Source organism: Carcharodon carcharias, chromosome 23 (genome assembly GCF_017639515.1).
Source record: "Carcharodon carcharias isolate sCarCar2 chromosome 23, sCarCar2.pri, whole genome shotgun sequence".
NCBI classification, from domain to species: Eukaryota; Metazoa; Chordata; class Chondrichthyes; order Lamniformes; family Lamnidae; genus Carcharodon; species Carcharodon carcharias.
The window spans coordinates 42925729-42942927 of NC_054489.1; the positions used below are offsets into that span (position 1 = coordinate 42925729).

General features: G+C 41.6%; 1 protein-coding gene and 1 pseudogene across 1 annotated transcript in view; one reads left to right on the top strand and one right to left on the bottom strand.

Annotated features, from left to right (window-relative positions):
* LOC121269257 (tRNA N(3)-methylcytidine methyltransferase METTL2-like) overlaps positions 1-17199 on the top strand; it is a 41080-nt gene that overhangs the window by 11691 nt on the left and 12190 nt on the right. The window contains exons 6-7 of the mRNA XM_041173817.1: positions 3860-3999; positions 15697-15803. Coding sequence (XP_041029751.1) covers positions 3860-3999; positions 15697-15803 — 247 coding nt within the window. The remainder of the gene's footprint in view (positions 1-3859; positions 4000-15696; positions 15804-17199) is intronic.
* Positions 11990-12337, bottom strand: LOC121269231 (annotated as a pseudogene).

Sequence of the window (17199 nt, forward strand, 5' to 3'; positions counted from 1 at the left end):
TTGTCAGTGAATGTGCGCCTCTCCCTGTAGCCCAATCTATCCTACTCATCAGTTCTAAGTCAGCAGCACTCCTCATAGTGTAAGCCCCAAGCATCTACCACTTAGTGTATTGGAATCGGCCGTGTGGTTGATAATGCAGGAAGATACCAACAAACTAACCCAGTGAGCAAAAAAGCGTGAAATGGAATTCAGTTTGGAGAATTGTGAGGTAATGCGTTTGTACAGTGCAAACAAGGCAGTAGTATGCATAATAAATGATGCGATAATGAGAAGTGTAAAGGAATAAAGGGACCTTGGAGTGTATGTCCACAGATCCCTGAAGGTAACAGGACAAGTAGGTAAGGTGGTTAAGAAGGCATATGGGAAATTCTCCTTTATTAGCTGAAGCACTACAGCAGGAAGGTTATGCTCGAACTGTATAAAACACTAGTTAGGCCACAGCTGGAGTATTGTGTAGAGTTTTGGTCACCACATTAGGAAGAATGTGATTGCACTACAGTGGGTACACAAGAGATTTACAAGGATGTTGCCAGGAATGGAGAATTTTAGCAATGAGGAAAGACTGGATAGTTTAGGGTTGTTTTATTTAGAACAGAGAGGGCTAAGGGAAGATTTAATTGAGGGGTATAAAATTGTGAGGTTACCATTAAATGAATAGGAAGGATAGCAGGAAAGTCAGTAACCAGGGGTCATGAATTTATGGTAATTGGCAGAAGGATCAGAGGGGAGTTCAAGAGAATATTTTCATGTGGTGAGGATCTTGAACTCACTGCATGAAAGGGTGGTTGAGGCACAAACCCTTGTCGCATTTAAAAAAAAATACCTAGAAATGCCTGACAAGGTTACGGACCAGGAACTGGAAAGTGGCGCTGCGGTGGACAATCTTTTTCAGCCAACATAGACGCAATAGGCCGAATGACCTCCTGTGTGGTAAATCTTCTGTGTTTCTATGGAAATGTATTTGCATATCTCTATTCTTCACAGCAATCTCAGAGTAGCAGTGTTAAGTTATACTCCTTGGACTTTTGACTCACTTTTGATGCTGTTCCAGGCTTATGGTGGCCATATGCTAAAAGAGAAGATATGTCATAAAACTTCATAAAAAAGCCTGACTGAGCAGGTGACTGAGCAGCTACTAGAGCTATTCTGCAGGGCTTGCACTGCAATTGGAGTCTGTTATCAGCAATCCAAGCAGACCCCAATCTTTAAGACAGAGTGCTGGTCTGAGGAGAGGGTTAAGCAATTTATACAATTCTTGTTTTTTTTTTCTCTTTATATTTTTCATGGGCGTCTCTGGCACGACCGGCATTTGTTGCCCACCCTTAATTGTCCTTGAACTGAGTGGCTTGCTAGGCCATTTCAGAGGGCAGTTAAGAGTCAGCCACATTGCTGTGGGTCTGGAATCACATGTAGGCCAGACCAGGGAAGGATGGCAGATTTCCTTCCCTAAAAGGTCATTCGTAAACCAGCTGGATTTTTACAACAATCAATGATAGTTGTCATGGTCACCATTATATCCTAGCTTGATGTTCCAGATTTTATTAATTGAATAACAGAACATTTATTAACAGGTGGCTGAGAGGAGATTCTTCCTTTTTCATTCTTTCTTTTCAGATAACAATCTAATTCCACGTTGAATGCTTAGATTGAACCTGCCTCCAACACACTGTCAGGCAGCACATTCCGGACTCCAGTCACTCGCTGTATGAAAAAGTTTTTTCTTATGTCACTTTTGCTTCTTTTGCCAATTACATTAAATCTGTGCCCTCTTGATCTCTATTTTTTCACAACTGGGAACAGTTTCTCCCTATCTACTCATTCCAGACCCTTTTCTCCATGGAGAACAATCCTAACTTCTACAATCTATCCTCATAATTGAAGTTCCTCATCCCTGGAACTGTTCTCATGAACCTTTTCGGCTTTCCTTCCAGTGCCTTCATATCCTTCTTAAATGTGGTGCCCAGAATTGGACATAACACGCCAGCTGAGGCCGAACTAATGTCTTACACAAGTTCAATATCACCTGTTTGCTCAGGTACTCTGTGCCCCTATTAATAAAGCCCAGGATGTTGTATACTTTATTAACCGCTCTCTCAACCTGTTCTGTCACTTTCAATGACTTATGCACAAATACACCCAGGTCCCTCTGCTCCTGTCTCTCCATGCTCACTTCACATTTCTCCACATTGAACTTCATCTGCCAGTTGTCTGCCCATTTCACCAACTTATCTATGTCCTTTTGAAGTTCTACACTATCCTTCTCAGAGACCACAATGCTTCCAAGTTTCGTATCATCTGCAAATTTTGAAATGTGCTGGAACAACTCAGCAGCTCTGGCAGCATCTGTGAAGTGAGAAACAGAGTTTATGTTTTGAGTCCGATATGACTCTTCGAAACCAGGTTTGGTCCTCAGACTTGGTGACAGCTGGGGTATTGCTCAATTGGCAATTATTCACAACTGACTGTGAGCAGACAAATTGGTCATATAGAACATCATTGCTGACCTCACTTGCGCTTCCCCACAAGTGTCGCTGTCATGTGATTATTAGAAAGAACCCTGGCTGATCTTTAGTCTCTTTCGGTGCCAGAGCTGCAGATCCAGTCTGTAACATTCCAGAGTGTTGCATGTGCCCACAAAGCCGTCTCCAGGGAAGAAGCAACATTTACAGTCCCCTATGTGCATTAACTAATGGTGTGTCTCTAATGTTGGCAAGGCTGTTGGACTCTATTATCACTGAGTTCCTGGTCATTCTAGTACCAGGACTGGAGCTCAACACCAGAGTGTGCCCAAATTCCCTGCCCTAGCTCTCTGATTCTTACAGTCCATCTGGCTGGGGGAGTTGTTATTGGTCCACAGTGGGTTAGATTTGGGGGAGGTTCACACTAAGCACAAATCAAACCTATACAGGGGCTTTGCATTCTGGCTCTAACTATCATTAGTGTTTCACCTTTCCAGTCTTGGCTCATAGTGATACCATATACAGGCTTATTTTAAACAGTCTTTTGGTAGACTGAACGAAACATCAGCTTCAAATCAATGCACTTTGTGAATGAGGTATTGGAGGGGGGAAGGCACCTCTTTAAAAGGGATGACTCTAAAGAATTAATCTGCTGGCATTTCACAAACTGCCTGACGAGATAATTTGAAAGTTTGGAACTTATACAGTGCAGAAGGAGCAATCATGTCTGTGCCAGCTCTTTGAGAGCTATCCAATTGGTTCCACTCCCCTGCTATTTCCTCATAACCAATGTTCCCTTTAAGCTGCGCAGATGTGTGACCACACAACCTAAAAGTTCCAACACAAGTCAGGTTCCTTAAGTTCCAGCACAGGAGCATTTAAAGGGCCCACGTGCTACAAAAAAAGTACATTGCCCACCACCCTGCAAACCTTTAATTTTCAATTATTTACCCAATTCTTTTTTGTGAGTGACTATTGAATTTTTCACCATGCTTTCAGATATTCCAGATCATCATAACTCCTTGCATAAAGTAATTTCTCCTCATCCCCCTTTAACCACGTAATTAAATCCGTGTCCTCTGGTTGCCAATCTTCATGCCAATGAAAACAGCATGCACAGCACAAGAACCCACAGTGTGTGTACCACTGTCTCATATCACTGCTGTAGTAATTTATACAATACATCTGTTCTCTAATACATAGAAGAATGAACCCTATCCCAATCTCTAATTGTTCAAGTATTTCACTCTCTGCTGAAATAAATCTTTAGATCTATTTGACTGTGTTTCTCAATTACTGTGTCTATTAACAAACCTCAGATTAGCAGCTGAACCATTGGTCTGAGCTCTCGTGTCCTGCAGACTACAAGTTCTGTCAAAATTTTGTCCTTCTGTTTCTAGCTGAACTCTGGTTATGATCAGTCTCGCTGCCTTGCTTTTGTCCACGATTTGTGTGATACACAGGCCAACTATCCAATGCCAAACGAAAGCCTGGACATCATCATCCTCATATTTGTCCTCTCAGCGATACATCCAGATAAGTAAGTACCTCGGTCATGTACAGTACTCATGCCCTAGACTATGTCAAACATATGGTACTAGACAACGTACATAGTGTGAGGTTGAGTACAGTAGCATAATGGTTATGTTACTGTACTAGTAATCCAGAGATCTGGAGAAATGATCCAGACATGTAAATTAAAGTCCTTTCGTAGCATCTGGTGGAATGACTTAAAAAGCTAGTATCAGTAATGGGAACTATGAAATTACCAGATTGGCATAAACATCTGTTTGGTTCAGTAGTATGCTTTAGGGAAGAAAAATCTGTCCTTAGTTGGAAGGACTTGATGGCCCACTCCTAGGGTCTTAAAGGAGTGGCTGTAGAGATAGTAGATGCATTGGTGGTAATCTTCCAAAATTCCCTAGATTCTGAAAAGGTGCCAGCGGATTGGAAAGCTGCACGCTATTCAAGAAAGACTACAACTTAGGAGAAGGCCAATCAGATCCTCAAACCATTTAATAAGATCATGCCTGATCTGATTGTAACCTCAACTCCACATTCCCATCTACCTCTGATAACCTTTCACCCCGTTGCTTATCAAGAATCTCTCTAGCTCTGCCTTAAAAATGTTCAAAAGCTCGATGTTTCCACTGTCCTTTGAGGAAGAGAGTTCCAAAGTGTCTCAACCCTCAGAGAAAAAAATTCTCCTCATCTGTCATAAATGGGCCACCCCTTTCTTTAAGCAGTGACCCCCCCAGTTCTAGAGGAAATATCCTTTCCACATCCACCCTGTCAAGACCCCTCAGGAACATATGTTTCAATCAAGTCACTTCTTACTCTACTAAACTCAAGTGGATACAAGTCTAGCATGTCCAACTTTTACTCATAAGACAACCCACCCAATCCCGGTTTGAGTCTAGTAAACCTTCTCTGAACTACTTCCAACGCATTCACATTCTTCCTTAAATAAGGACACCAATACTGTACAAGTACTCCAGATATGGTCTCACCAATCATCCTGTATAATTGAAGCATAACCTCTCTACTTTTCTGTTCAATTCCCTTCGCAATAAACATTCTATTAGCCTTCCTAATTACTTGGTGTACCTACATGTTATCCTTTTGGGACTAGGACACTCAGATCCCGCTGCATCTCAGAGCTCTGCAATCTCTCACTGTTTAGATAAAATGCTTCTTTTATTCTTCCTGCCAAAATGGACAATTTCATATTTTCCCACATTATACTCCATTGCCAGATCTTTGCCTATTCACTTAACCTATCTATATCCTTTTTTAGCCTCCTTATGTCCCCTTCACAACTTATTTTCCTACCTATCTGTGTGTCATCAGCAAATTTAGCAGCCATCCCTTCAGTCCCTTCATTCAAGTCATTAAATAAATTGTAAAAAGTTGAGGCCCCAGCACTGATCCCTGTGGCACACCACTCGTTCCAGCTTGTCAACCAGAAAACCATTTATGCCTACTCTCCGTTCAGTGGGAGAGAGGGAGACAGAAAGCAGAAAACTATGAGCCAGTTAGACTAACATCTGTCATTGAGAAAATGTGAGAATTCATTATTAAGGAGGTAGTATCAGGGCAGTTAGAAAGTCATAATACAATCAAACAGGGTCAACAAGGTATTGTGAAAGGGAAATAGTGTTTGACAAATTTATTATAGTTCTTTGTGAATATAACAAGCAGGCTGCATAAAGGGGAACGAGTAATATATTTGGAATTCCAAAAGGAATTCAATAAGGTGCCACATAAAAAGGTTACTGCCTAGGATGAAGGGATCAAGTGTATTATAGCCAAGTTTGCTGATGATACAAAGATAGGTAGGAGAGCAAGTTGTGAGGAGCATACAAAAAATCTGCAAAGAATAGGTTATGTGAATGGGCAAAAGATTGGCAAATGGAGTATTAGATGGGAAAGTGTGAGGTTATCTACTTTAGCAGGAAAAATAGAAAACAGAATATTATTTAAATGGAGAGAGACCGCAGAATGCTGCAGTACAGAGGGCTTTGGGTGTCCTTGTACATGAATCCCAAAAAGTGAGTATGCAAATACAGTAAGTAATTTGGTAGGCAAATGCAAACATGGAACAAAAATACCTGGAAAAACTCAGCAGGTCTGCCAGCATCTGCGGAGAAGAACACAGTTAACGTTTCAAGTCTGTATGCAAGCTTGGTCTTCGTAGTAAGGGGGATGGAGTATAAAAGTCTTGATACAACTGTGCAGGACATTGGTGAGACCGCACATGGACTACTGTGTATAGTTTTATATTTAAAGCAGTTCAGAGAAAATTCACAAGGCTGATTCCTGGGATGAAGGGGATGTCTTATGAGGAAAGGTTGAGCAGGTTGGGCCTATACTCATTGGACTTTAGGAGAATGAGAGATGATCTTATTGAAAGATAAGATTCTGAGGGGGCTTGACAGATGTTGACAGGAATTTTCCTCTCATGGGGAATCTGGAACTCGGGGCACAGTTTAAAAATAAGGGCCTCCCAATGGTTCACCATTTAAGACAGAGATGAGGTATTTCTTCTCTGAGGGCTGTTAATGTTTGGAATTCTCTTCCCCAGAGAACAGTAAAGCCTGGCTTGTGAAGCTCCAATAGCTGTTTGGCAATAAGGACCGCGACCAAGACAAACTCTTTCAGATAGAGTTTTATTTCTGGTGCATAAAGCTCTCTACAGAGACAACTTGTCTCACCCGTTATCCTTTTATTCATCGAATTGGGTGCTTAGGTTGCTAACTCACAAGGAGTTCAACTGCTACTTATCAGTTAGCTGTTTTCTTGCCCAGCAGATTCCCCTCTTCTTAAGAAAGTAACCCTTAAGTTTATATAATCACAAAAAAAAGGATCTTCTCTTCCATAACACAAACGTCAATATACACTTTTCATTCAATAAATCCACCTTATTCCCCCTCCTTTAAAAAAAAACACATGCATAGAAATGTCCACACAAAAGAATATTCCCTTTTGCCTTCTCAAAGGAAAAGACATCACTCTTTGAGGATCTCCAGTAATTTCTTGGAGCTCGCTCCCCTTTTTATGAAGCAGTTGGACAGTTGGTAGCTGATATCAATCCATTTGATTTTGGCAATCTCCTTATTCTCGAGCATCTGTTTTAAGCTTGCAATGTCATCCCGCAATCTCTTTTCGTTAAAGCACTTCGTAGAGTGAACATTTTCCCAAAGTGACATATTGTCTATGAGACATTCGATAGGCACTGTTCCCAAATACCCTTTGCCATTTAAAATTTCTGCCAGCATCTTTAATATAAAAAATGCCATATCAACCGCCTCAACAAGGGTGAGAGTCTCCACTACCAACATACTTTTTACAACTCTTTGTATCTTTAGATTCCCAGACCAAAGGTCAACATTTACCCCCCACCCCCCACTGACCACCCCCCGCCATGAGAAATATTATAAATCCTCCCACAATTGAAAATCCTTCGCATACATTTGCAGAAGATGCATCACTGAACACAATGTTTCGTTTTCCTAAGACCACCCAAAGATGGGAATTTCTATTTTTAATTTTGCCAGTGTTTTGTTTGCTCGAATGATTTCTTCAACCTTGGGATCGTTCATTTTAGTGCTCCATTCCAAAACTGACGTCCAGTCTTGTTTGTTTGCCTAGCAAATTGAGTTGCCCAATTAGACTTCTGAGGTCCCCTCTTTCCGTTTCAGAATTACTGTATTTTTCTAGGAGGCCCTACCACAACGCAATGGGTATTGCAATGGGATTGACATTCTCGAAGTAGGATTGTTGATGTAAGATGATGTGTGATCCGCTCTGCCTGATTTCTAATCCAATGTATTTAAACGCACCAGGAGGCTGACTTCTAATTTTGAACTTCTTTCTGAGCCCATTAATGACAATCGTTTCAAATTTGCTACCACCTCCCCACAAAAATATCGTCTACGTGCATCATAAGGATGCCTGCAAGTTTCCCTCCATGGTGCCAACAAAACATTGCCAGATCCATTGCCAAGTGAAGACAACTCAACTTAAACAAAACTGAGAAATACCAAATTCTGGATGTGTCATTTAAACCGTATATGCATTTATTTCACTTCCAGAGTGTCCTTTCTGCATTTGGCACCTCTTTTGGTGGACAGGAGAAAAACTTCCCTTTGAAGTTGCCGTCCCTGCAAAAAGGCAGCTTTAGTATCAATGGACTTACATTCCCGAGCATTTGTAGCTAACAGAGCCAAGAAGATCTTCAGAATAACTTATCCTGCCATAGGTGAATCTACTTTTATATCCTAGCGACCCAATTTTACTTCAAACCCTCATGCCACTAGCCTAGCTTTAGCTTTATAAGTCCCAACAGGAAGCACCTTTTCTGTGCATATCCATCTATGAGTTAGAGCTGGTTATCCCCTATCTGGCACCTCTGTGTATACCCCAAATTTCTTTACAACTTAGTAGTTCTTACTGTTTGGAATCCTTTATTAATTTATCGTCTAATTTGCTTGAAGCTACTAAGACTTCTCAATCATATGAGCTCCTGATCCTTGTAGCATAATCAGTCTGTGCCATATTCCTTGACCTTGTTAAGCTACACCCTCTATCCTGCCCTGTATCACGCTCCGGACTGTTACTGTTAGATCTCCTGCTCCCATTTATAGATGTTCTTTCACAGTTTGCAATCACTTCTGGGAGGCATGTTCTCTCCCAGACCCACTGTCATTTTTGTGCCTTCAACTTTAACAAAACTGAGAAATACCAAATTCTGGATGTATCATTTAAACTGTATATGCATTTATTTCACTTCCAGAGTGTCCTTTCTGCACTTGGCACCTCTTTTGGTGGACAGGAGAAAAACTTCCCTTTGAAGTTGCTATCCCTGCAAAACGGCAGCTTTAGTATCAATGGACTTACATTCCCTAAGCAATCCATAAGCATAATCTCCTGTCCTTGACCTCGTACATTTAACCAGTTTTTATATTTTCCAGTGGCCTTCCCTGCTCTACCTACAATCGTAGCATCCCGCCATTGTCTGGCCCCTTCTGGCCAGTATGTAACTTTAGTGTCAGCTTTTGGCAGTTGTCCTCTGGGACTAATCGCCTCATCTTGTTCGTCCAAATTGCTGTGTCCATCTTCAGATACCCCGTCAACTTCAGTTACCTGGCCCTCACAATCATGCAACATATGTACAAGGTTCCTCATCACTTCCTACAACCCTTTCCAGATTCGCAAATTTCTAATCCATGCCAACTAGCCTTGATAAGTGTACCCAAACTACTTTACAGCATGGGAACCAGACTGTTTTACCATCTTTATTTACCATCTTTACCTATAACCTTTCCCGGACCTTTCCACTTGTTAAGTCCTTCTCTTTTATAGTATACCATGTCTCCCTGGTTGAAATTAGTTTCCGAAGATCATACATAGTGCCTTAGAACTCGCCGAATTCTTTCTGAAACTTTGGCTTTAAGGAAAGCTCTTCCACCAGCGTGCAGTGCATTTAAATGCTCAGAAAAGGTAAAGCTAATTGTAGTTCCCTCCCAAGCTGGGAGATGATTACTCAGGACTGAAGGAATTTTTGGGTTTCTACCAAAAACCAACTGATATGGACTATAGCCCCCAACCATCTGCAGCAAATTTTTGGCATGAACAGCCAGTGCTGGAGCTGATGTTAATTTACAGCTTGGTCTATCCGCCAATATTTTACGAAGCATCTCATCTATCGCCGCGTGATTGCTTTCACACAATCCGCTACTAAAAGGGCTTCCTGCTGCTGTATTCATAGCTACAATATTCATGTTTACATACATATCCCGAAAATCGTAGTTAGCAAATTCCCACCCATTAACAGTGAGGAATTTTGCTGCTTGTCCCAATCCAGTCCCTGTCCACTTTTCCACAGCCTGGTCCACACTTATTCTTTTTTCTTTTTAATGTACAAGATTGTCGACTGGCCAAACCTTGTTGCTAAATCCACAAAATGTAAAATAAAAATGTTCTTTACTTTATCCCACACTTTTAAATCCATCACCACAACTTCATTGAAATCCCTTGTTAAGGGTAGACTCACTATGGGCCGCATTGGTGTCCTTCTGTATTTCTTGCATATATCACATCTATCGCTTATCCCCTCTTATCAGTTTAGTGTATTCTCTATCCCTTAGCAAAATTTTAAATATTTGGGAAGAAGGGTGGGCAAACTGCTGATGCAATTTTGTTACAATTATCTTTTTGTCCTGTAAATTCTTATTCTGATGCCAATAGCACTTCTTTAACTTACTTAGTAGAAAAGTTAGGTTTTGTTAAAGGAATACAGTAGTGTCCATATTGCGTAAATTGTCCACAGGTTTTCCAAATACAATGGCCTGTCATTTTCAATGTCCATCTTCATTTGCGCTTTCATCGATGGCCTGCTCAACAGTAATGATATTTCATTAGATACTACATCCATGCTGATGAAATGATTGACTCCAGCTATCTTACAGGGAATCACTACACTTTTTAAAGATTTTAGGGTTTTGTCATCTTCAAATCTAAAGCAGGTGGAACTCTCAAATTCTTTAACCTTATTCCAGTCCTTGTCATTTAAGGAATCCAGGCAGCATGTTAACCAGTCTAGTCCACAGACTGTAGATGTGCATCAGCTATCCAGCACCACACAGCTGAAGGACTCTGCGACCAAGATATTCATCACTGGGCTGAAACTTCTTATAATTAATACAATATCCTCTCTTTGGTCAATAGCTCCATCTTCTTCTGAATCTTCTGTCTCATGTTTAATTTCGAACACCTTATATCAGTTCATTGCATAATGGTATTTTGAATTGCATCTAAAACACTGATTGACCACACCCTGGGCATTCCTGGGGTTCACTCTTTTGTTGTAATTCCCCAATTCTTTCTCCTGCCATAATTGTCAAAGGTGTTTCTATCCTCTTTATTTCTAATTACAAATCTCCTTTTGTACCGACGCCCGCATCCTTCTGAACGACCTCGCCATCCTGTTAACGTTGCATCCTCCGTTTTTGTCTTACCACCGAATGACCCATTTGCACCATGAACGCTGCAGGAAAGGAATGTTTTCAGAGGAGTTCTTTTTTAGAGCTTCTGACATCTGTTCTAGCAGTGTGCATCTTTGCAAATTTTCGATATTCTGGCACAGTCTAGTAACTTAAATGCCAGCACTAACTGGGGAATTTCTAGATGGAACTTTTGCAATCTTGCATATGGTCTACTGAATTCCATTATGTGATCTTCTATGGAACTATCTTCCAACTTTCTAAATTTGTCAAAATCTGACCACACATCCTTTTGATAGATCTTATCCATAAAACCTAATAATGTTTCCAAACCTTCATCTGTGTCCAAATGCTCAGGCTCCAACTCCAAAAAATACTTTGCATCTTATTTTACTTTTGTATGGTAATGAAAGTGCCAAGGCCATATTCCCTGTTTATTCTTTGGCAAGGATGTAACCCATGTCCACATAGTTACTCCATTCTTCTATTGCTCATAGGGGTCACTCTCTGAAAACATCAATGGGTAATCATAACAAAAACAAAAATACAATCATACTCTGAAACTCTACATTTTTATTCAGCCATTTTTGAGTGACTCCAAACCACTCTGCTCTTAAATTAACTCCAAATTCAGTCTTTTGTCCAAAGTAAGCTTAAATCTCCAATCTTTTTACTTACAAGCAGCAATCACCCCCTGCGACTGCTGTTAAGCTCCAATAGCTGTTTGGCAATAAAGACAAAGACAGGCTCCTTCAGATAGTTTTATATTTTTTTTTATTTTATTTTCGATTTATTTTTAAATTTACACAATTGCGAGTAAAACTGCCCATGACGGAAGTAATTAGAAAATGAGTTTTAAATTATTCTGTACATAAACAAAACAAATTGCATTAATGTAATTTTACAGCACTATTTATTTTTTCCCAAGAAGGGAATCTGTTATCCTGGCTGCTGCCAAAGGCCAATAACAAAAGAATGAGTTTTAAATTTGCATGATTAAATATTAACAGGGAATCAAATACCAAGTCAAAAACTAAACCAGTAAATCACTCCATCTTCTTTTTCCTTTCGTTTGCAGATAACTCCTTTAAGGTATGGCTCTAGGTAGCATACATCCTACTTGTATTTTGTCTACTTTTCTTTTGGAAGGATTTAATGCTTCCTGCTCAGATCCAAAGTTTGTTTTATTTGGAACATTCTCTCATTGTAAAGGTTTTCAGGCAACCTTCGCACAGCCTCTTTCACATCATCAGCTTCGTTGAGTGTGTCATCCTGCATAAGTCTGTATTTGTTGAACCCTGCAGCATTATAGTGCCACTTTTATAGGTTTTGAAGCAAACTGCTTGTTGCTTTGACTGGAGCTCTCGCCACCATCTTCCTGCTCAAGAGCCATAAAACTCTCTACAGAGACAACTTGTCTCACCTGTTATCCCTTTTACTCTTTTGAGCAACCAATTAAACTAAATTAAAGAAAACAAGGGACTTTTTTTTAAAGAAAATGAGGGACTGTTATCCCTTTTATACATCCAAATGGGTGCTTAGGTTGTTAACTGGTAATTAGTGATTGAACTCCTTGTGAGTTAACTGTTTCCTTCTCCAACATGAGTTTTATAGATTTTTGGTAGTCAAGGGTTATGGGGGGCAGGCAGGAAAGTGGATTTAAGGCCATAATCAGATCAGCTATGATCTTACTGAATGGTGGAGCAGGCTTGTTGGGCCGAATCGCCTACTCCTGCTCCAATTTCTTATGATTTTATGGCCTGTGTAAGTCCAGACTCACATCAATGTGGTTGATTTTTGACTACCGTCTGAAATAACCTAGTATGCCACTCAGTTGTTATCTGCTACCAGAAAGTCTAAAATGAAAGAAATCAGATAGACTGCCCGTGACCAACTTAAGCACCAAAACTGACAAACAAAGGCACACCCCACCCAATTGATCCTGCAAAGTCCTCCTTGCTAACACGTGGCAACTTATGCCAAAATTGAGAGAACTGTCTCTCAAACTAGTCAAGCAACATACTCACAGAATCATACCTTTCAGCCAGTTTTCAGACTCCTCCATCACTATCCTGCACAAGAAAACCTCCTACTGATTACCATCTACAGCCCTCCCTCGGCCAAAGAATCAGTACTCCTTCATGTTGCACATAATTTGAAAGAAACACCTATGGTGGAAAGGGTCCAGAATGTACTCTGGGTTGGGGGACTTCAATGTCCATCACCAAGAGTGGCTCAGTAACACCGCTACTGACAGAGTTGGCCAAGTCCCAAAGGACATAGCTGCTAGACTGGGTTTGTGGTAGTTGTGAGGGAATCAACAAGAGGGGGAAATCTATTTTACCTTGTCTTTGCCAATCTACCTGTCACAGATGCATCTGTCCATAACAGTGTTGGCATGAGTGACCATTGCCCAGTCCTTGCGGAGGTGAAATTTCGTCTTCACGCTGAGGATACCTTCCAACGTGTAGTGTGGCAGTATCATTATGGTAAACGGGATAGATTTAGAATAGATCAGGTAGCTTAAACTGGACATCTATAAAGAGCAGTGGGCCATCAGTAACAACAGAACTGTATTCAACTGAAATCTGTAACCTCATGGCCAGGCACATCCCTCACTCTACAATTACCATCAAGTTGGGCAACCCTGGTTCAATGAAGAGTGCAGGAGGCATGCCAGGAGCAGCACAAGGCATACCTAAAATGAGGTGTCAGCCTAGTGAAGCTACAACACAGGACTACATGTATGGGCAACAGCATGCAATAGACAAAGCTAAACAATCCCACGGCTAACAACTCTGCGGTTTAATTGTGAATGGTGCTGGACAATTCACCAACTAACCGAAGGAGGGGTTCCATGTACATCCCCATCCTCAATATTGGGGGAACCTTGCATGTACTCCCCATCCTCAATGATGGGGAGTCTAGGATGTGACTAGAAAGGCCAAGGCAGAAGCATTGCCAAACATCTTCAGCCAGAAGATGATCCATCTCGGCCTCCTCCTGAAATCACGATCATCACAGGTGCCAGTCTTCGACCAATTTGGCTCATGCAATATCAAGTAACAGCAGAAAGCACTGGATACAGCAAAATCCTATGATAACACTGGCAACTACCTGACAATGTGTAAAATTGCCCAGGTATGTCCTGTCCACAAAAAGCAGGACAAATCCAATCCTATTACCACCCTATCCTCTCGATCATCAGCAATGTGTTTGAAAGTGGCGTCGACAGTGCTATTGAGCAGCACCTGTTTATCGATAACCAGTTCACTGTTGCTCAATTTGGAATCTGCCCACGCCACTCGACTACAGACCTCATTAGAGTCTTGGCCTAAATATGGATAAAAGAGCAGAATTCTAGAGGTAAGAGTGACTGCCCTTGACATCAAGGAAGCATTTGACCGAGTGCGGTATCAAGGAACGTTAGCAAAGCAAAAGTCAGTGGGAATTGTGGGAAAACTCTCCACTGGTTGGAATCATACATGGCACAAAGGAAGATGGTGTGGTATTGGAGGCCAGTCATCTCAGCCCCAGGACATTGCTGCAGGAGTTCCTCAGGGTAATGTCCTCGGCTCAACCATCTTCAGCTGCTTCATCAATAACCTTCCCTCCATCATAATGTGAGAAGTGGGGATGTTCACAGATATTGCACATTGTTCTGCACCATTTGTAACTCCTCATATATTGAAGCAGTCCATGTCCAAATGTAGCGAGACCTGGATAGCATTCGGACTTGGGCTGATAAGCAGCACGTAACTTTTGTAGCACAATGTGCCCTTGTCCCCTACAAGAGAGAATCTATCCGCTATCCTGTGACATTTAGCAGCTTTACCATCGCTGAATCTCCCATCATTAATATTTGGGAGTTGATATTGACCAGAACTGGCCACATAAATACGGTGGCTATGAGGGCAGGTCAGAGGTTGGAAATTCTGCAGTGTGAGACTCTCCAAAACCTTTCCACCATTAACAAGACACAAGTCAAGAGAATGATGCAATACTCTCCGCTTGTCTGAGTGCATCTCCAACAACTCTCAAGAAACTTAACAGTATGCAGAACAAAGCAGCATGCTTTGTCAGCACCACATCCACCACCTTAAACATTCACTCATTCCACCACTGATGCACAGTAGCAGCAGTGTATACCATCTACAAGATGCACCACAGCAACTCGCCAAGCCTCCTTCGGCAGCACCTTCCAAACCTGTGGCCACTACCACCTAGAAGGACAAGGGCAGCAGATGCATGGGACCACTACTACTTGCAGCTTCCCCTCCAAGCCACTCACCATCCTAACTTGGAAATATATAGTTGTTCCTTCATTGTCCCCAAGTCAAAATCCTGGAACTTCCTATCTTAACAGTATTGTCAGTGTGCCTACACCACGCGGACTGCAGCATTTCAAGAAGTTGGCTCACCCCCACCTTCTTGAAGGATGGGCAGTAAATGCTGGCTTTGCTAGTGACACCCCATCCCATGAACAAATAAAAACGTTTGTACTATCCAGTGCTGGTGTCCTGGAGCATGTCACAGGCTCACTAGGGTGTGTGGGACAAATACTAACCTGTTTCAAATACTTCTCCTGTTCATTTTGCCTTTCTCTCTTCCCCCTCTTTGTTGTTCCTGTTAATCTGTCTCTCCCATTCTCCTTTTTGCCCCCATGCCCGCTCTCTGCTCTGTCCCCTCTCTCCACCCCTGTCCCCACTCTCTCTTCTCATCTCTCTCTGCAGAATGCAGGCTGTAGTTAAGAGGTTGAGTCAACTTCTGAAACCAGGAGGGATGATTCTCTTCAGGGACTATGGGCGTTATGACATGGCACAACTTCGATTTAAGAAAGGTAAGGGCTTGGAGCTGATCCCCCTTATTAACTGATAGTGTAACATAACCTGCTGAGGCCTCCCAAGCTATTATTGAAATTGTAAAATTACAGTTTTAATCTAATTCTTTCACTGTACGTTACCCAAGTATGTGATGACATGAGTTTGGAACTAACTCAGAGTTTGTGATATATTGGAGAATTGCGGTGACTGCGACTTTTAGCACAAATGAATAATGCAAGGATTCAGAAACATATTGTTTGATTCTGGATTCACTCTGTTCCTGTTCGAGACCCCAGTGCCTCTGCATTAGTAATGGAAGCACAGGACATGGATGTCCCCATGTGACAGTGTTCAATCACCCACCGGCAACTTAGGCACAGCAGTATCTTCACAGCTGGCTCCTCAAGGGCAGAAGTGTGAAACCTATTTCTCAAGGAAGAAGCTGAAAGTGGATAGTTTTCATCATTGGAAGGTAAATTACTGCCACATCCCAGAATAACTGTGGGTCTGTCTGCTATTATTTAGCCCACAGAATGGTTTCTCAAGAACTTGCTCCAGAAGAAAAGCTATAACCTCCAACAAAAATCTGCTGTTCTAATTTACTCCAGAGATGGTGCTGTAACCTCTAAAGAGAGGCCTGTTATTACTTACTCCGGAGGTGGTTCTGTAATGTCTCTCAGCCTTTTTAAACAATCACGGGCGGACTGATCATAGGAAGTAAGAGTAGGCTATTTGGCCTCTTGAGTCTGCTTTGCAATTTAATAAGAGTATGGCTGATGTGATTATGGCTTAAATCCACTTTCCTTCTGACCCCCATCTAACCCTTGACTTCTTTGTAAATCAACAATCTGTCTAACTTGGCCTTGAATATATTCAATAATACAGCCTCCACTCTCTCTGGGGAAGAGAATTCCATTGACAACCATCTGAGGGAAGAAATTCCTCCTCATTTCTGTCTTAAATGGGAGACTCTTTATTTTTAAACTGTGCCCCCTAGTTCTAGATTTCCCCTGGAGGGGAAACAACCTCTCTGCATCTGCCCTATCAAGCCCCCTTAGACTTTTAGGTTTCAATGAGATCACCTCTCATTCTTATAAACTGCAATGAGCGTAGGCCCAACCAGCTCAACCTTTCCTCATAAGACAATCCGATCATCCCAGGAGTCGATCTGGTGAACCTTCTCTTGAAGTGCTTTCAATGCAAGTATATCTCTCCTTAGGTAAGGAGACCAAAACTGTACACAGTACTGTAGGTGAGTTCTCAACGATGTCCTGTACAGTTGTAGCAAGAATTCCCTACTTGTATGCTCTATCCTCCTTGCAATGAAGACAGAAGTTCCACTTGCCTTCCTAATTACTTGCTGTATCTACATGCTATCTTTTTGAGATACCTGTACCAGGACACCCAGATCCT